The following is a 20,883-nucleotide window of genomic DNA, read 5'->3' on the forward strand; positions in this document are numbered from 1 at the left end:
ATATTATAGAGGGTTGCTTTAGAATTTAGAGGGCACACAGAACCACCCAGTAGGTGCAGTAATAGGGACACATACGGCAGCAGCGGCTCAGCATTGGGGTATCAGTAGGATGAGGATTTTGTGCAGGTTGGGAATAGTCCCATTGGTGACCGTGCTGAAAATATGAGAAGTGAAATGTGTCTTTGTTGTATTCTCTGCAGCCAAGTCCTGGCTGGAAGAAGTTGTAATGTTCGTCTGGGCCAGATGGAAAAGACGTGAAAAGTGAACGATTCCATCAGAAAGAACGTCAGCAGTAAGTCATTATCTGTAACTCTGCTGTGATCTCTTACATATTCTGTAGGACTGATATCTACCACTGATCATATGTCGGTAATATTCATGTTGGTCTTTATAGGCTACGTGCCCACGTAGCGATTCTGAAGCAGAATATTCCTGAGCAGAATCGCACACCCTGCTCCCGGGAAAACGCATGCGGTTTTTGACGCACTTTTTTTAAGCGTTTGTCAAGCGTTTTAGCATGCGTGTTCCTAAGCGTTTTTGCCCATACAATTGATGGTATGCGGAATCGCGGGCAATTCCGCAAAATTAATGAACATGCTACGTTTTTTTACCGCTAAGCGATTCCGCAGCGGTAAAAAAACGCACCATTGGCACAACATGTGCGTTTTCAATTATGATTGAATGGAATGCTTTTTTTAAGCGTTTTCACGGCAGAATCGCGCGTTTAAAAACGCCACGGAAACGCTTAAAAAACGCTACGTGGGCACACAGCCTTATAGAGATTATTTTCCGTAACAGCGCGGTCATCTACTGAGGTTCTCCTCCACTATTGCGGTGCATCACCCAGCTGTAATCAAGGTTACCTGGTTAGGGGCCCACCGAGAAGCTTTGCCCCCCCCCCCCGAGCCAAAACCCTAGCTACGCCTCTGGGGCCTGTTCAGAAGTTACCGACATTTAGGTGGTAAAAATATACTTTTTCATTCTTGTCATGCCACTTTGCCTTAATTCCTGAAAATCACTTGAAGGGTAAAATACCTGACAGTAGTATTGAATATGTTGGAGGCTGCTGTTTTTAAAATGGTATAGTTTGTCACTTCAAACCTGGATAGGTTCCTAAAAAAATAAATTTTGTAAATTTCCTTGAAAAAATGAAAAATGGCAGCTACATTTTTAAACCTCATAAAATCCTAACAAAATAAAATAACAATTTACAAATGGTGCGGATGTAAAGCAGACATATGGGAAATGTTATTTATTACTGTTTTTCTGTCGTACGACTATCTGGATTAAAGGGATAATCATTCAAAGTTTGAAAATTGCTAATTTTTTAACATATTTGATATTTTTTATAAATCAACACAAAACATATTGACCTAAATTTACCATTATCATAAATTATAACGCCACGAAAATAATCTAAAAATCACTGGGGTTTGTTGAAGTGTCCCAGAGTTATTACTACAGAAAGTGACACTGGTCAAATTTCAAAAATTTGGCCCAGTCATTAACTATGTAGAATGAAGAAACTGAACAAACATCACAAATAATTGGTGTTTTCTGTTTTATAATATGTCACAAAAAAAAAATCAAATATAACCAAGAAAATCTAATCATTGCTTCTGTCCAGTCACTTAGACATCTGTGACATCAAATGCAGAGTATGCATAAAAAGCACTACTCTTCATTTGTTGTACATGTCAAGGATAACAACAAGGGGAATCCCGCAGATCCCACTGCTGCCACCAGTTTGTCAGAGGACACAACTCTGCAGCCTCCAATCATCAGGACAATTAATCAATTGACTGACGAGTGATGAACGAGGCGGCGGCTCCTTTGACTATTAGGCTGGATATTGGGGAACTTAAGGCCCTTTTACATTTAGCGATGCACCATCGATCCCGACAACGATACGACTCGGTCAAGATTGCTGGTGCATCGCTAAATGATCGCTAGTGAGCTGCCACACAGGCAGATCTCACAACGATGTAGCAGCGATAAAGCGGACGATACTTACCTTTCAGACACGGTGATCCTGATGTCCTCCCGCCCGCATCCACATGTCGCTCGTAGGCGCCACAGGAAGCCCAGCAGGAAGCACCCGACGAGAAATGGAGCCGGCCGATCTCGCGCGATCAGCGATGGACAGCGGGGAAGCCGGTCGGAGGTAAGTATCACACATAGCGATATCGCTAGCAATATCGCTATAACGTCACAAAATCGGTGACGTTATAGCGATATTGCTAGCAATATCGCTATGGGTAAAGCCCCCTTTACAGTGAGCATATTGTATATAGACGCCGATTACAACGCATGGAATGTATATATATCTCAATACTATCACTGTCAACTCCACAATAACAAAAGGAACTACTAGCTGCCACAACCAAACGTTTATACAGGCCAATTGGACATCTGCTACAGGTAGCGCATGACTTCAGGGGTGCGATTTAGAGAACAAGAGGAAGAGAACTATTAAATTTTATATCTTTAATCCTGAAAGGTAGGCAGTGTTTATAAAAAAAGAATATATTGCAAAATGGGAACAAAACAATACGGTACATACAATTACATTACATAAAAAGGAATAACAAAAGAGAAGTACTAAGCCTAATATTGCAGGAATTGAATTTACTTTTAGGAGGGAAGTGCTCCCATTAGGAAGATGGAACACTCTCACAGAGAAATGTGTCTTCCAAAAATGAACAATGAACAACCTCTGATTATTGTTAGATCAAGATTACGCCCACATACCTCCCCCTGGTGAGATCATATGGAAACTAGTTGTGGGATGTGCTAGGTCTTTTTGAAGTTTATGAGATCCACAACTTTCAGTATATCTTCTAGAATCCCCAGGCTGCAGATATTGTGATATCACGATTTTACTTTTCTATAGGGATGAAACATGGCATGAATAGCATCCTTTGGATCTATATTAAGTTGGAGGGGTTAGAATGGCCTTACGGAGATGTGAGTGAATGTGTTATGTACTTCCCTATGCTAGGACATTGAAAATATAACTCCATAAAATCTGGGGACCAGTGCTTTGAACAGAGGAAGCTCTTGCCTTGGAAGTGTACTCCTCCGCCTCTGAGTAAACAAATATGAGTCTGGGTGGCTGGTTCTCAGAGCAGATCTCTGCTGTACTTACATGTTCATGTCAGGTGGTCCTGGTACAATGGAGGTTGACGTGTCAGCTCTCTCAGTTCCCCAGTTATAATTAATCCCACGTGTTCAATGTGAGGGTGATATCTCCCCTGCTTTGGAGATGTTTTTATGGATTATGACTAAAGCATATTGCAACTGAGTCATGCACCAAGCTTACCTTCACCAATAAGCACCAGACTAGATTGGTTTGTTGCCTTTCCATCCTGTATCTGGAAGGTAAAGGTCCCTTCATCCTCATCCTCAAGTTTCTCCATAGTCATCTCCACAATTCCAGTCTTACTGTCCAAATTCATCTTATATTTCTTTGAAAAGAATAGAGGAGTTAGCGTTATACTGCTAATATGTAACTGTAACACATTCCTGTAGACATATATCCATATGCCAAGGTAAGAGCCAGATATGTCACTAATGTTTAAGATTCAAATGGGAAGAAATCAGAATCTCTATCTCTACACTGTGTGCACAATTATTACACAAGTGAGTATTTTGACCATATCATAATTTTTATGCAGATTTTCCAACTTCGAGCTGTATAAACTTGAATGTTTTTGGATGAAGCAGATCAAGTGATGTGTATTTGTGTAATGAGGGAGCTGTAACCTAAGGAAACATGTTGTGAATTCATTTTCCCCTTCACCATTGAGGTCTGATGAACTCCCTCTTCTGGTGAAGGAAGGTAGTGAGGCTGATTACAAAGCACCTGGGTATGATGATGATGACTGGGTGACGGGAATTGCTGACTGGATATAAGGCGGCCGACGCCCTTCTGCCTTGCTGGTGAACTCTCTGAAGGATTCTAGGAGACCAGTCTGATTCCTGCTCCTCAAAAGCTAAGTTTTTCTGCTCTGCTTTTTGCATTTGTGTTCTGTTTTGCTTTGCCTTGTTTTTTTCTGGATTTCTGCCATTCCCTGCTGGGGTGAGCTGAATTCCTTTTTGCTCTGTCTTCAGAAAATACCTGAGTGCTGATATAGTCTTTTTGAAGCCTAGCGTCTTCAGGGCCTTTTTCCCTATCAGCCTGTTGGCCCTTGTTCTGATATGGTTTTTGGCGGATTGCAGACAGCAGCTTTTCTATCCTGTCCTATCTAGTTAGCTTGGGCCCCATCATTTGCTCAGCCTATCTTTCTATCTGTGTTAGTGTTTTTTCATCTTGCTTCACCGTCATTATATGTTGGGGGCTGCCTATTGCTTTGGGGTCTGCTCTGGGGCTGTTTAGATTTCCCTTTCTGTCTTTAGGCTATGTAGTTCTCTGGCTGTGATCGAGGGGTCTAGGGCACCGTAGGAACCCCCCACGGCTACTGCTAGTTGTTGTTGATAGGTTCAGGGGTCTGCAATCTGATAGCTGCCATCTTCTTTGTTTTTCTGGACTTAGCTAGTATTTCTGTTTTTGCCTCCTATGGTGACTCATTCATAACAGAAACAACAACATTTATCAAGATGTGCAAAATTATTAGGCAACTTGTTTTCCTAGCACAATTCCGTACTACAGTACAAACTAATTCTGCAAAAAATTCACTGCTAATTTTGTACTTAATTTATAATTATATAAACATCAATTAAAATATAGCCTTTATTTCACTAGTAAAAAATACACATATCTGTATTTTGCTTGGACCGTTCTTAATGTTATTGTCTGGTGGCTTAATAAAGTATTGCCACACTGTTTTACCCTCACCCTGTGTTGTCTTGGTAGTATTAAGCCCATGGAAAAAGGAGAGTGGGCGTTTAGTGGGATGAGCCCTGGTCCATCCGGTCTTGTGGCCAGCGGACAAGAGCACCCACTGACCCCCCCATGTCTCTACTCTTGTTTTCACGGAAATTGAAATGGAAGAGGCATTTTAAGATACATGAAAAAGCAAAATGTTTGTCTTTGGGGATAGATGAGGATGAATTGGCTGATGGAAGACTTCTGGCGGGCTTGATGGATGAAGGCTCCAGACCGTTGGGTGCTGACCCTTTTAGAGATTTGAAGCTAAAGAGTATTAAAATGCCCCCATGTTCTGAAAACACAAGTATAGACATTTTCACCAGACTTGGCATGACTCAAGAAACTAGACACACAGACAAAGAGGAGGCATTCCAATTTGCCTCCAATGGAAAGGAAGGCATTTAACACATTATTGGAGAATGACAGTTTGATATTCAAGGCATCAGACAAGGGAGTCAACCTAGTCATCATGGATCATGCTAATCCTGCTGGCTCCAAGTTATCTCCTCTTCCTCTCGCTGTCGGGGTACCTCAGGGCCCAGTCCTTGGCCTACTTCTCTTCTCTCCCTACACGGCCCCAATTTGACAGATCATCAGCAGATTTGGCCTTCAGTATCATCTTTATGCTGATGACACACAACTATACATGTCATCCCCTGACCTTACCCCAGCTGTACTACAGAACGCCAGTGACTGTCTGTCTCCAGTCTCCAACATCATGTCCGCTCTCTATCTGAAACTTAACCTCTCAAAAACTGAACTTCTTCCGCTCCCGCCATCTACTAACCTCCCTAAATCTGACATTTCGCTCTCCGTGGGTGGCACCATAATAACACCCTGGCGGCAGGCGCGCTGTCTGGGTGTAATGTTTGACACCAATCTCTCCTTCACATCCCATATACAATCTCTTGCCCGCTCTTGCCGCTTACAACTAAAGAACATCTCCAGAATCCGCCCTTTTCTCACCATGGAAACAACAAAAACCCTCACTGTCGCATTGATCCACTCCCACCTGGACTACTGCAATGCTCTATTAAATGGCCTCCCCGTTACTCGACTTTCCCCTCTCCAGTCCATACTTAATGCAGCAGCCAGGGTCATCCATCTGGCTAATCGGTATTCGGATGCGTCCGCTCTTCGCCAATCGTTACACTGGCTGCCCATTCATTATAGGATCCAATTCAAAGTACTTGTTCTCACCCACAAATCTCTCCACAGTGCAGCACCCCCCTACATCTCCTCCCTCATTTCTGTCTATCGGCCTAACCGACTGCTGCGCTCTGCAAACGACTTTTGACTAACCTCTGCACTAATCCGTAACTCCCACTCCGGACTCCAAGACTTCTCCCACGCTGCGCCAATCCTCTGGAATGCTCTACCCCAAGAAATTAAGACTATCCACAATTTGCACAGTTTTAGGCGCTCCCTCAAAACGCATCTGTTCAGAGCGGCCTATCACGTTCACTAATCAAAGTAATTTTATGTGTAAGTGTGCGTGTGTAGCCCAATCACTATCTCCATCTATTCCTCACTCCCTCAAGATGGCTGGACCATCATTGTAAATATACACGTGTACTGAGACAATGCTATGACATCCTCTGATTTAGCTTACCTCACCATGTTTAATCTCCTTATCATTAAACACATAGTTGGCTTTAGCACTACCAGAGAGTTTCTCAGCTTGCATCCAAAAGCGAACTTGTCCCTTTTCTAGGATCTCTACAGCCAGGCCAGATTTCACTGGGACAACTAAAAAAGAAGAATTTAAACAACCGTAAGGTTCAGATCACCATTGGACTGGAGTTTCATTGGCCTTATGATTCTAAGGGGCTACACTTCTGTACACAACAAGAGCACTTTCATTTTATTGTAATCCTTGACAATAATAAGGCGTGAAAAATAACAAAAAGACTCTAATTATTGTTTCTAAAAGCCCATACACAATACATGAATGTCTGTAAAAATTGCCAATTTTGGCAGCACCAAACTGCCATTTGATTTGTACAGGAGCCTCCTGACTACCTTGACAGAAGACAGAAAGATATGGATTGGACAGTTGAAATATGAATGTACAATGCATTAGATTTCTGTGGAAATAAACAAGGAGAAGGGCAGCAACTCCCTACAGAGAACATAAGCTTATCTTTTGCTGTTCTTTTGAAGCAGCCTTTTGTCTGTTGATGGACTGGAAGAATAAAGGATACAAGGTACCAATTTTGTCTAAGGAATCAATTTTTTTTAAAATAGTTCAAAATCATCTAGAATAACAAAAGCAACCATACTTATATTACATATTGCATCCCCTGGTTGCAATACTTCCCAAATTCCACAATGGTCTCAACTTCCAGTTCTAGTGATAAATTACCAACACAGACATGTGACTACTGCAAGCAATCACTGGCTATAGCAGGCTACCTCTGCAGGAGATCCCAGAGGAGGCAAAATGGGACCAAAGAGGAATTGTCATGGAGTGTATAGTTTCTTTTGTTATTTTTGAACATTTAAAACTGGCTTTAAAATTATTTTGCCTGGCTGAATAATCCTTTCAACAACCTAAAAATTTCACAATAAAAAATATTCTAAAAGTTTTCATATATGTATATAGAGGGTTTATGTATGCCAAAGCAAACAACGAATCTTAAAATGCTTGCAATATATGTTAGAAAACCAAAACTGGATGCAAATACAGAGGATGACATAGTGTTATGTTTTTCACTGCTATGTATACTATACTTACCTGGGAATTTGTTGTCATGACTGAGCTGTAGTAGGCGCTTCAGCTCTGCAGGAGGAGAAAAGTACAATAAGTTTTATATGACAGGAGTTGGTAAGCCGACAGTGATCATTATGTAGTGTCCGACCCAACATGGTATACAAAGAGTAGCCATGGTCATGAGTCATGAGACAGAAAAGATCACTCGCTTTTAAATTAATAAACATCCAAACTAAGCTAGTGATACCATTACCCTAATGGCGACAGGAAGCTGACCTCGTTTGTTTTTATCATAAAGGGTGTCTTATTTAGAAAGGAAACTGTAAAAAGCATGTCTCTCTCTGAGCAACCCATTGATTTCAGTAGTGCAAAGCTCTTTATGCCCTGTGGTGGCGATACACAGGGATTATACACTTGTTTGTGGCATCCGCCACAGTTTACAGCTGTTTGTTGGGGTCCCATTAGCAGGACTCCATTGCAGTGGACAAAACCATTGGAGAGAGTAACTCCCGTATATATTGACATATTGTCAGAATATTTCAGAAATACCTAATGGAGTTGCCTTCTCTACATTTGGAATAAAGAAGAGGTCGCTCAATCATTAGGTGTCAATATATACACACACACACACATTATATATATATATATATATATATATATATACATACACATACCAATAGGGAAAGTTTATTCTTTCATGATAAATGTTTAAATGTTGCCCATAGCAAATAATATATATATATATATATATACATACAAAACACTTGTAAGAGATCTTGAAAAATGATACAGAATTCCCATGCATACTGTGAAAGGTTGCGTAATTTTTCATTGTAGCCATTAAGCTACATTTACAGAGAGCAGCTCTTCTTTTTGCAAATGAAATACAAACTTCAAAAATACAACGTTAATATTGTAGAAAAAATAAATGACAACTAAATTATATATATATGTTTTAATTACCTTCCTCATCTATTGTATAGCTTGATGAAACACCGTCGGTCTCAGTAACAACACAGGAATAAATGCCAATATCTTCCTCTGAAGGGTCCTTGAATGAGATCTTTGTCCTAGGAGTTTTGGAATTCGGTAAGTTGAATCCATAAACTTTATCAATGTTTTTAAACTGTTTGTCTAAAATATCTATTCTGGGAGTCAAACCATTTTTGTATATTCACTCACTTCCTTTATGGCAAATTGCTCTATACTAGTCATAAGAGTTTTTTTTTTCTGGTTTTACACTCATTACCTATGCAACATTGTGTTGGCATCTGTCATTTACATCACTTTCCAATATGGCCAGTAGAGAAGTGGTGATCCGCATATGGTACGTAATGATCGTGGTCTGAATGCGCCCCTGCTCACCTGCCACCTTTGGTCTCGATATCCACCCTAGAAGAATCATCACCTATTGCTTCATAATTCTTGGACCACACAAATTTAGAGTCTGGAGTAAGCTGATCACACTCAAAGTTCAATGAAATGACTCCATTATCATCCACCTGAACATATACCTCCTTGGTACCTAAAAATTCAGATAACATAGCATAAGTTGACATTGGCAGAGTTGATCTACATGATTAATACTTTGAATTTTTAGAAATATCTTTACAATAACCTGGTTTGGTTTGAGCGAGGACTGGATCTGTCACATCAGATATCTTTCCTACTCCAGCCTGGTTCACAGCTCTTACCCGCAGCACATACTGAACACCTTCTTTTACATTTTGGATCTGAAAGATAAGTATTTGTTTTCATTAAAGGGTATCTGACAGCTGTTTTTTGCCATGTAAATCTGAGAGCAGCATGATATAGTGGCAGAGACCCTGATTCCAACAATGTGTCACTTATGGACCTGCTTTGTGTAGCTTTGATATAATCCATTTTCCCTACTGTAGGTAGCCAGGAACACCACTGATTAGCAGCTTCCTGTGTATCCTGCACATTGTCAACAAGCTCCAAATCAGTGGTGGGTTACACAGATTAGCTGGATTTACCTGCACCTGAGACCTAGTCATGCAGTGATAATCTCCTGCTGATAGAACACTGATTGTATTGAAACTACAGCACACTGCCTAGTAAGTGATACATCGCTGGAATCAGGCTCTCTGTCCCTACATTATGCTGCTCTCAGATTAAATAGCAAAAAACTGCTGGCAGATTCCCTTTAAAAGTCAAGGGTTTCACTTTTATTGTGAGTCAAAATAAAAATGAGACATCTGCCAACCATCCATATCTATCCATAAGTTGGAGTAATACAATGCAAGCGGTAAAAAATAGAGCTGTAAGAGGTACAAAAAATATTTAACAAATACCTTAATATATGTATTTGAAGTTGGCTTCTCATTCACACCTTTCCAGGTTTCTTCTGGGGCGTCTGATTCCTTAATATCCACATAAAAGCCAGTCACTGGAGTACGACCACTATACACTGGGGTCCTCCACAACAGAACCATAGAGCTACTCCTGACTTCAGAGAGGGTGAGCTCATGTGGTGGTCCTGTGGGCAACAAAAATAAACATGGCGAACAATAATATATTATCTCGTGCTGTCTGAAGATTGCAAATGATCACCTGTCCACAGGATACATTACAGACCCCTGGTCGCTGGGGGTCTCACCACTGTGAACACCACTATTCACGAGAACTTAGGTGCTGTAAGTTGAAACCCTTGACCTCCCCTCTTGGTGTTAAAGGAAAGCTCCATACAAAAATAAGTATTTATTTTGGGGTAGAATTAAGAGAGTGGTCAAACCATCTGATGGGCCCCATACCATCCTTTACCACCTAGACAGACCCCGACCCTTGTTAAAAAGGATATTTACACTGTAGAATTCTGCTTGACTTTATTACATTTTTTATTGATTTATCAATGTAATTAGCTATTTCATATATTCTTTTGAATAATATGACTTATGATCTCAAAATCTAGATTTCAGGCTCTGAAAAAAAGGTCCTTAGACATGAAGTTTTAGGTATATTTTAGTGCTCTTAACATTCATAAGCCTTACCACAAATATTTTTTTGGCAGTTTTTTAAACAAAAATAGATATTTTTTCCATTCATATCTTAAATTTCTATAAAGAAATCTATGGTAAAATGCCTGAGCAGGCTACATTTAAAAAAACACACCAAAAGTGGAGAAAACACTTAAAAAAATCTTGCACAGTGTGGAATGCAATAACTAGTTCTGCATTAACAGTACTGGCATTTACAGTGGGGAATAAGTATTTAGTCAGCCACCAATTGTGCAAGTTCTCCCAGTTAAAAAGATGAGAGAGGCCTGTAATTGACATCACAGGTAGACCACAACTATGAGAGTCAAAATGAGAAAACAAATCCAGAAAATCACCTTGTCTGATTCGGCAAGATTTATTTTGCAAATTATGGTGGAAAATAAGTATTTGGTCATTAACAAAAGTTCATCTCAATATTTTGTTATATATCCTTTGTTGGCAATGACAGAGGTCAAACCTTTTCTGTAAAGGGGGCTTTACACATAGCGATATCGCTAGCAATATCGCTAAAGCGTCACCGATTTTGTGACGCAGCAGCGATATTGCTAGCGATATTGCTACATGTGATACTTACCTCCGACCGGCTCCCCCGCTGGTTATCGCTGATCGCGCGAGATCGGCCTGGTCCATTTCTCGTCGTCGGCTTCCTGCTGGCGCCGACGAGCGAGCCATGGACGCTGGCGGAAGACGGACACCCTCGCTGCGTCTGAAAGGTAAGAGCGACCGCCAAGCATCGATGCGTCGCTAGTGAGATCTGCCTGTTTGGCAGCTCACTAGCGACCATTTAGCGATGCACCAGCGATCATATCGTGGTCGGGATCGCTGGTGCATCGCTAAATGTAAAGGGGCCTTATGTCTTCACAAGGTTGGCACACACTGTTGGTGGTATGTAGTTCCATTCCTCCATGCAGATTTCCTCTAGAGCAGTGACGTTTTGGGCCTGTCGCTGGGCAACACGGACTTTTAAATCCCTCCAAAGGTTTTCTATGGAGTTGAGATCTGGAGACTAGCTAGGCCGCTCCAGGACCTTCATATGCTTCTTATGAAGCCCCTCCTTTGTTGCCCTGGTGGTGTACTTGGGATCATTATCATGCTGAAAGACCCATCCACGTTTCATCTTCAATGTCCTTGCTGATGGAAGAGGTTTGCACTCAAAATCTCACAATACATGGCCCCATTCATTCTTTCATGTACACGGATCAGTCATCCTGGTCCCTTTGCAGAGAAACAGCCCCAAAGCATGATGTTGCCAATTCCATGCTTCACAGTAGGTATAGTGTTCTTTGGAGTCAACTCAGCATTCTGTCTCCTCCAAACACGACAGATTTTGTTTCTACCAAACAGTTCTACTTTGGTTTCATCAGACCATATGACATTCTTCCAATACTCTTCTGGATAATCCACATGCTCTCTAGCAAACTTCAGACGGGCCCAGACATGTACTGGCTTAAGCAGGGGGACACATCTGGCACTGCAGGATCTGAGTCCCTGGCGGCGTAATGTGTTACTGATGGTAGCCTTTGTTCCGGTGGTCCCAGCTCAATGCAGGTCATTCATAGGTCTCCCCATGTGGTTCTGGGATTTTTGCTCACTGTTCTTGTGATCATTTTGACCACACAGGGTGAGATCTTGCTTGGAGCTCCAGATCGAGGGAGATTATCAGTGGTCTTGCATGTCTTCCATTTTCTTATTATTGCTCCCATAGTTGATTTCATCACAACAAGTTGCTTGCCTATTGCAGATTCAGTCTTCCCAGCCTGGTGCAGGGCTACCATTTTGTTTCTGGTGTCCTTCGATAGCTCTTTGGCCTTCACCTTAGTGGAGTTTGGAGTGTGAATGTTTGAGGTTGTGGACAGGTGTCTTCTATACTGATAACAAGTTCAAACAGGTGCCATTATGATAGGTAATGAGTGGAGGACAGAGGAGTGACCAAATACTTATTTTCCACTATAATTTGCAAAATAAATCTTGCCAAATCAGACAAGGTGATTTTCTATATTTGTTTTCTCATTTTGAATCTCATAGTTGTGGTCTACCTATGATGTCAGTGACAGGCCTCTCTCATCTTTTTAAGTGGGAGAACTTGCACAATTGGTGGCTGACTAAATACTTTTTTTTCCCCACTGTACCTTGAAAATGTGGCAAAACATGGTAGGAAAAGTGGCTCAAAAATGTTTTCTTTTTCTGAAAAATGCTATAAAAATGTGTGAAACCTCTCTAAAGCATTCTTATTTTTCACAATACATGCAGCATTAATAAAAGCAGTGTGGATTGGAGATAATGTATAAAATGTATGGATAATTACCTGGCACAGCAATGGTCCATTCTTCACATTTGAATGGTTTGCTTGGTTGGGATGGTGTCCCCACCCCAGCTATGTTGCAAGCAGCTACTTGGAACTCATAGATTGTGTTTTCTTTCAAATTCAGAATCTGCAGCACAAAATCAAAGATATTACATGACACTGGGTAATCTGATCTGATTAGAAAATAGAGCAATTGTTATACAAGTTGTAGGACATTTACAATCATGTTGCTGAATGTTACGCTACTAATTTCCTATATTTAGGCTGTTTTTCAGCCTTCTACCAGTGGAAAAGCCAAACTTCACATGCCACAAATGCAAGCTTGTGTCCATGTTGGAGGAAAAGTTGCAAAATCTCGAAGAGAGGTTAGCTACATTGAAAATCATTAAGGAAGGTGAAGAGTTCTTAGACAGAGCAGAATTATCTCTTCATGTTACAGAAAGAGAAGAAATTCGAAGTGCACCTGAAGAAACAGAGGAATGGAAACATGTGACCCAGAGAAGCAGGAGGATCGGGAGGCAGTCAGCACCCATACTGCTAAGGAACCAGTACCAGGCTCTTACACAGGAGAACGATGAAAAAATACATCAGGATAAGATTTTGCCCACAAACAGCAACCTTGTACGCCCTCAGAATCCTCCTGGATGTTGTGCAAAAGAAACGGAGAGTGGTGGTCATGGGGGATTCCCTGTTGAGCGGAACAGAGGCCGCTATCTGCAGACCGGATATAACCTCAAGAGAAATGTGCTGTCTTCCAGGTGCAAAAATTAAAGATGTGTCTGACAGGATATCAGGACTCTTCAGACCTACAGATGACTACCAGTTCCTGCTAATACATGTGGGGACAAATGACACCGCAAGAAACGACCTGGAAACCATCTGCAATGACTTTGAAAACTTAGGTAAGAAAGTGAAAGAACTGGGAGCACAGGTGGTCTTCTCTTCCATCCTCCCAGTGGATGGCCATGGAACAAGGAGGTGGAATAAGATTCTGCAGGTGAACAACTGGATACGTCAGCAAGGATTTGGATTTCTGGATCACGGAGTGAATTACCTATACGATGGACTACTTGCTAGAGATGGGGTGCACCTTACGAAGACTGGAAAACATGTATTTGGAAGTCGCCATGCTACACTTGTCAGGAGAACTTTAAACTAGAACAATGCGGGAAGGGAAGCAAAAGGCCAGAAAAAGCCATACACCTGACAATTACTATTGAGAACTCTGCTATTAGAAATGGGAGGAAAGAACAAAGACAAAAAAATCTAAATAATACAAATATTGGAGAAAGAGAAACCAGTCACAAACTAAAATGTTTCTATACTAATGCACAAAGCATGGGCAACAAACAAGGAGAACTGGAACTACTAACACAGGAAAAGTAATATGATGTCATTGGAATCACTGAAACCTGGTGGGACGATACACATGCTTGGAATACAAGGCTAGAAGGATACAACTTATTTGCAAGAAACAGACTTGATAAACGAGGAAGAGGTGTTGCATTGTATGTTAGAAACACGTATATCTGAACAGAGATTGAAGTTTCAGAGACTGGGAGTTCTGTGGAAACTGTTTGGGTAAGAATACAAGGACAGAACAATGGAAAGGACACCATTGTAGGCATTTACTACAGGCCGCCTGTGCAAGCTGAAGATATGGATGAACTCTTTATGCATCAGATGGCCGAGTTCTCCAAAAAATATGACATCGTTGTCATGGGAGATTTCAACTATCTAGACATTTGTTGGGAATCTCTCTCAGGCAAAACTAACAGGTCAAGGAAATTCTTATCCTCTCTTGCTGCCAACCTTATCTTCCAAAAGGTAGGGGAGAAAACAAGGGGAACTGCTACCTTGGATCTAATCCTTATAAACAGGTAGGAAATGGTTGAGGAGGTAAAAGTGGCTGGGACCCTAGGAGGTAGCGACCATGCTATTTTAGAATTTTGGATAACTAGAGGAGTAAGACCTGTGAAGACTCAGACGTCAAGGTTAGATTTCAGAAAGGCAGATTTTAAGGGATTCAGAAAGAGAATTGGAGGGATCCAATGGCTGGATATCCTTAAGGACAAAAATGTCCAGGAAGGATGGGAAATCTTGAAAAATGAAATTCTCAAAGCACAATTGTTAACAATTCCAAAAAGAGGGAAGATTAGGAAGCAATTAAGGAAACCAGGATGGATGAACACAGAACTTAAGAACATGCTAAAAAGGAAGAAAGAAAGGTTTATAAAATGGAAAGAGGGAGGCATATCTAAAGAAGAATATAATGCTGTCTACAGAACCTGCAGGGCACGAATCAGATTACTAAAGTTGACAATGAATTGAGGCTTACAAGAGACGTCAAAAGCAATAATAAAGGATTTTGGGGATATGTCAAAAGTAAAAGAAAAGTCAAAGATGCTATAGGATTTTTACAGGATGAAAATGATGAAATGGTAAGACAGGATGTTGAGAAGGCCGAACTTTTAAATTCCTATTTTGCATCTGTTTTCTCTCAGAAAGGAAATGTAACATCAACTATTCTTCACTGTCCTATTAAGGGAATAGAAGAATCCAGGATATCTATAAACAGAAATATAGTGAGGAAACACTTAGCTAACCTAAATGAATTCAAGTTTCCAGGTCCAGATGAATTACACCCCAGAGTACTGAAGGAGATAGCAGAAGAAGTTTTTGAACCGCTCTCCATAATCTTTGAAAATTCGTGGAGAACAGGAGAAGTCCCAGAAGACTGGAGAAGAGCAAATGTTGTTCCTATCTTCTAAAAGGGGAAGAAGGTGGACCCAGGCAACTATAGGCTGGTGAGTCTGACTTCTATACAAGGAAAGATCTTTGAACAAATTATCAAACAACATGTTTGTCAGTACCTGGATAAGAATGAAGTGATTAAACAGAGTCAGCATGGGTTTGTAACTAATAAGTCATATCAGACTAACTTAATTTCCTTCTATGACAGAATCACTGATTGGGTGGATCAGGGAAATGCTGTAGATATAGTATATCTTGACTTCAGCAAAGCATTTGACAAAGTATCTCACACAATCCCTATTGAAAAAATGATTAAGTATGAAAACGACAAGGCAACTGTTAGGTGGATTCATAACTGGCTTAGTGATCGGACCCAAAGAGTGGTCGTAAATGGCTGCACATCTAGTTGGAAGAATGTCTCAAGTGGGGTACCACAGGGCTCTGTCCTGGGCCCTGTATTGTTCAACATCTTTATCAATGATTTAGATGAAGGAATTGAGGGTAAACTGATTAAATTTGCTGATGACACAAAGCTAGGAGGGATCGCTAATACTAGAGAAGAGAGAGAAGACTCAAAAAGATATAAATAAACTGGAGCAGTGGGCAGCAACTAACAGAATGGTTTTTAACAGGGAAAAATGCAAAGTACTACATCTGGCAATAAAAATGAAAAAAGCATATACAGAATGGGAGGAATAGAGCTAAGCAACAGCACATGTGAAAGAGACTTGGGTATACTAATAGATCACAGACTAAATATGAGTCAACAGTGTGATGCAGCAGCAAAAAAGGTAAATGCAATTCTAGGATGTATTAACAGAAGCATACAGTCTAGATCACGTGAAGTCATTATTGCCCTCTACTCCTCTTTGGTCAGACCTCATCTGGAATACTGTGTCCAGTTTTGGGTGCCACATTTTAAAAAAGACATCAACAAACTGGAGCAAGTTCAGAAAAGAGAGACCAGAATGGTGACCGGTCTGAAAACCCTGTCTTATGAGGAAAGGTTGCAGGATTTGGGGATGTTTAGCTTGCAAAAGAGAAGACTGAGAGGAGACTTAATAACTGTCTTCAAATATCTCAAGGGCTGTCACATTGCGGAAGGATCATCTTTACTCTCATTTGCACAAGGAAAGACTAGAAGCAATGGGATGAAACTGAATGGGAGGAGACACAGATTAGATATTAGAAAAAACTTTTTGAAAGTTAGAGTGATCAATGAGTGGAACAGGCTGCCACGAGAGGTGGTGAGTTCTCCTTCAATAGAAGTCTTCAAACAGAGGCTGGACAGATATCTGTCTGGAATGATTTAGCGAATCCTGCTTTGAGCAGGGGTTGGACCAGATGGCCCAGGAGGTCCCTTCCAACTCTACGATTCTATGATTCTATGGATTTGCAGAAGGGATTTGCTGATATATACAGCTCTGGCAAAAATTAAGAGACCACTGCACAGTTTTATGAAAATCAGCTTCTCTACACGTCTGACAGCCATTCCATTCCAGTGTCTGTTGAATTGCAACCAGAGTATACCTCATTCTACTTACTGTGATTCTGAGTGGTGATAACCTGAACCAAACCTTATTTAGCAAAGATTTATATACACATACATATATATGATGGAGATATTTACCCTGTAGGCTCTGTCGCTTATGGCTTTGATGTTGGCCTCCTTCCACGTTCCTGGAACACCATTCACAACCTCCCGATAGTTGATGTAGTATCCTTGAATGTCCACACCTCCAGTGAATTTCGGCTGCTTCCAACCAATCACCATAGAGTCGCGCACGCTCTCGAGAACAGTGATGTCATAAGGAGCAGAGGGAACCGCTGTTTTCATATGAACATTAGACAAGTAGGTTTGGTTTATTTGTGATTCTCTTAACAGTCGTATTAGGGTGAAAAACACATTAATATTGAATGAAGCCGTGTCAGGGAACTCAACTGTACAAACGTGACGGAAAAAAAGCAAGTGAATTATACATTTTAGGTCTCATTCACACATCACTATTCTATTTGGTCAGTATGCTGCACCAGTATTTTTATGCCAAAACCAGGAGTGGAACTTACAGAGAAAAACTATCATTGAAAGCTTGACTCCTGTTCTGTGCTTTGGAGACACTCCTGGTTTTGGCATCAAAATACTGATGAAATACTGATTAAATTAACTAGTGTGTGAATAAAGCCTAATAGTGAGCGTAGGACCAGTGACAATGCACAGTGAAAATGAGGTGCAAGGATCCTTAACATTTCTATGTTCTAATTGAATGTTAAGAAATCCTACAATATGTAATGTCAATCATTGTATTATGTCAATAATTCAGTTGTTACTTTTTTGATTGGAAATAACAAGAAGTTCTTGAATCTACTTATTATAATAAATGTTGGGCTCTCTTACATGAAGAACAACTTGCTTAATAGGGTATTCTCAGCTAATAAAGTTATGCCATATCTTATGATTCGTGAGGACTGAAAATAAAGTGACCAAGATACTGGCCATTTATTGTGCAAGGAACTTTCACTTGCATGGGGTTTTGTTGAATTTTCCTGATCATCACAGTGGAGAAAATGGATTGGTGGGTTTCCTGGCAATCGAAAATCCAACTTCAGTACGTGATGGATAGTGATATGCCATAACATGCAATAATAGAAACATTGTTTAAAGGGGTTTTTCAGACACATACAACAAAAAAAACAATGATCTGGCTGTCCTTGTAATGGGTCCCCAAATCATCTTGTTGCCTTTATCTTGTTTTTTAGCTCCTCTCCAGCCCCCTGCAGCCAACCTTGTTATTTTTCTTTGTTTATAAGTAGTGATGAGAGAGTGTGCTCGGTTATAGTGTTATCCAAGCATGCTCGGATCTGAGTATTGCAGGGTCTCAAGCAGTATGTTTGAATCCCCGTTGCTGCATGATTCATGGCTTTGAGACAGCCGCAACACATGTGGGGATTGCTTGTTTTTAGGTAATCCTCGCATGTGTTGTGGTTGTCTACCATCCACAAATCATGCAGCCACGGGGACTCGAATGTATTATTACTTGAGCCCCCGCGATATTCAGATCACACCCAAGCATGCTCAGATAACGCAATATCCAAGCACACTCACTCACCACTATTTATAATTATAACCTGAACTTCCAGACAGCTCTCCTTCTGTGCCTCTAGACTACATTTCCCAGGAGGCAGAGCTGTATCGGTCCCACAGCTCACATATTTCCATCCTCAGTGCCTGCCAACTCCACCTGCAAATCACCATCCTAAAACCTCCTGTGAAACCTCCTGTGCAGTCTCAAGATTAATGAATCGCTGCACAAACAGGTTCTCCTTTATAACATTCTTCCCACTTCATCTAGTATGTGCCGTCCTGACACTCTTCTACGGTCAATAATGTTACAGGTGCTGACACTGGCACCACACAGGCCCCTTGTATTATAGAGGAGCAATGAGTCATACATGTACTAATTTACTATAATATAATCTAGTACTCTGGAACACACAGCTCACTCCTTCTGACCAAAAGCAAAAAATGAGATTACATGTTCTGTGTGTCACTTGCAATGTCTCTGTGCTCTCCTCCTCCCTGCGCACATCTCCAGTCACTGAAAGCTTGCTGATGATCACAAGCCACACCCCCATGATATTACCATACACAGCACACTGCTGAGCCATTCAAAGCACAGACATGAAATCTCTCTACTCTGTGCTTTGAACAGACTGTATTAGGAAGTATGAAGCTGCAGGTCACTTGAACATGCCTGACAGCTCAGGAACAGAGCAGAGTAGCAGCAAGTAAATGATGAAATGTCCTAGTTTCTAACAGATTTTACAAAGCATTAATAATCTGTGTCTGTAAAAACCCTTTAAGTACCATGTAATATTCTTAATTGGTATGACTTATCACTGATATTGTGTGCATTCATTACCATTGTGCAGATGCATATTTTCATTTGCTATTCAATGAGACTTTACATGACACATGTCATCACCATGTTGTTTGAGTTTTAGGTCTAATTTTGGAGAACTAAAAATAAAATTACCATTCTCAATTTCTGCCACTGAAAGAGATAGAAAAATATACAACTGATGCCACATTTCTGTCATAAATGAAATCTGTGCCATGTTTGTATTCATACATTATATCATTGCAATCATTGCACCTTAGTGGGTCTACACTTACCTGATACAATACATTAGAGGCATATATAAATCCGGCAGTCATTAACAAGTCATAATGTGATGTGGTTATTCTCTCGTAATCTTACATGTGATCTCTAGAACTTTGAGAATAACATTTATCGTACACCATCCTATTTTATATGCCAGTCCCGCTGTCAGATACTTCTGACCTTGAATGACCTTTCTGGATTTCATTTTTACACTAATGCCATGACAGCATAATTAAAATGAGAGACAGTGCTTTAAGAGTCACAGCACAACAGTGTAATGAATAACCAATTACCAGAATGTGTGTCGCTGATTTATCTACCAAACCCCAAAAAATGGATCATTGAATATTTTAACGTAATACTGAATGAGAACCTGTCACCTGAAAAAATGCTCTTAACCATAAGATATGGGGTTAATCTTCAGGTTAGTAGTGTTACTAACCTGATTGGCGCCCGCACTTAGCCGAATACTGCAGGGAGAAAATTAACTTTATTCCCCCCCAGCAGCTTTTGGTTTCAGTCATGGAGGCGGTGCTGGTTGAGTCACCGCTGGCTCTGCACTGAGGCGTGGTTTCAGTCACAGGGGTGTTTCACTGATTAACAGCCGGCCCCAATGCTGTGCCAGTGTCAGTTAGGGCAGGCGGCGCAGTTACAGCTGCCCTCTGCATACTTAGACTGAACCTGTGCCGGTGCCGCCCCGGTGACTGAAACCTGAACGTTGCCGAGGGGAACAAGGTTCATTTTCTCCCTGCAGTGGCTAAGTGCGGGCACTGTGCAGGTTAGTAAGGCTAATAACCTGCAGATTAACCCTATATCTGCAGATTAAAAGCATTTTTTGTGAGAAGTTCCCTTTAAATATATGGATATATTTAAAGTACTCCTTTACTTACCTTTTGACAATTTTAAAATGACCATAAATTATTAGAACAAAGACAGGCATAAAGCTGATATAAGGCATATACAGTCTCACACTAGTAATCTTTGAAATGTAGAAATTGTGATGGCGCAAATGTATTGGGAAACTGGGATGTAGGCACCAAATACATAGTAGTTCAAAACTT

General features: G+C 40.7%; 1 protein-coding gene across 1 annotated transcript in view; it reads right to left on the reverse strand.

Moving 5' to 3' along the window:
• Positions 1 to 20,883, reverse strand: part of MYOM1 (myomesin 1) — a 190,527-nt gene that overhangs the window by 35,195 nt on the left and 134,449 nt on the right. The window contains exons 18-26 of the mRNA XM_073550891.1: positions 17,290 to 17,486; positions 12,906 to 13,032; positions 9,899 to 10,083; positions 9,202 to 9,316; positions 8,949 to 9,108; positions 8,547 to 8,653; positions 7,608 to 7,652; positions 6,483 to 6,619; positions 3,323 to 3,467 (exon numbers count right to left, since the gene is read on the reverse strand). Coding sequence (XP_073406992.1) covers positions 3,323 to 3,467; positions 6,483 to 6,619; positions 7,608 to 7,652; positions 8,547 to 8,653; positions 8,949 to 9,108; positions 9,202 to 9,316; positions 9,899 to 10,083; positions 12,906 to 13,032; positions 17,290 to 17,486 — 1,218 coding nt within the window. The remainder of the gene's footprint in view (positions 1 to 3,322; positions 3,468 to 6,482; positions 6,620 to 7,607; positions 7,653 to 8,546; positions 8,654 to 8,948; positions 9,109 to 9,201; positions 9,317 to 9,898; positions 10,084 to 12,905; positions 13,033 to 17,289; positions 17,487 to 20,883) is intronic.

The sequence above is a fragment of the Dendrobates tinctorius genome, unplaced genomic scaffold, assembly GCF_039654945.1.
Source record: "Dendrobates tinctorius isolate UK_male_01 unplaced genomic scaffold, ASM3965494v1 ptg000171l, whole genome shotgun sequence".
NCBI lineage: Eukaryota > Metazoa > Chordata > Amphibia > Anura > Dendrobatidae > Dendrobates > Dendrobates tinctorius.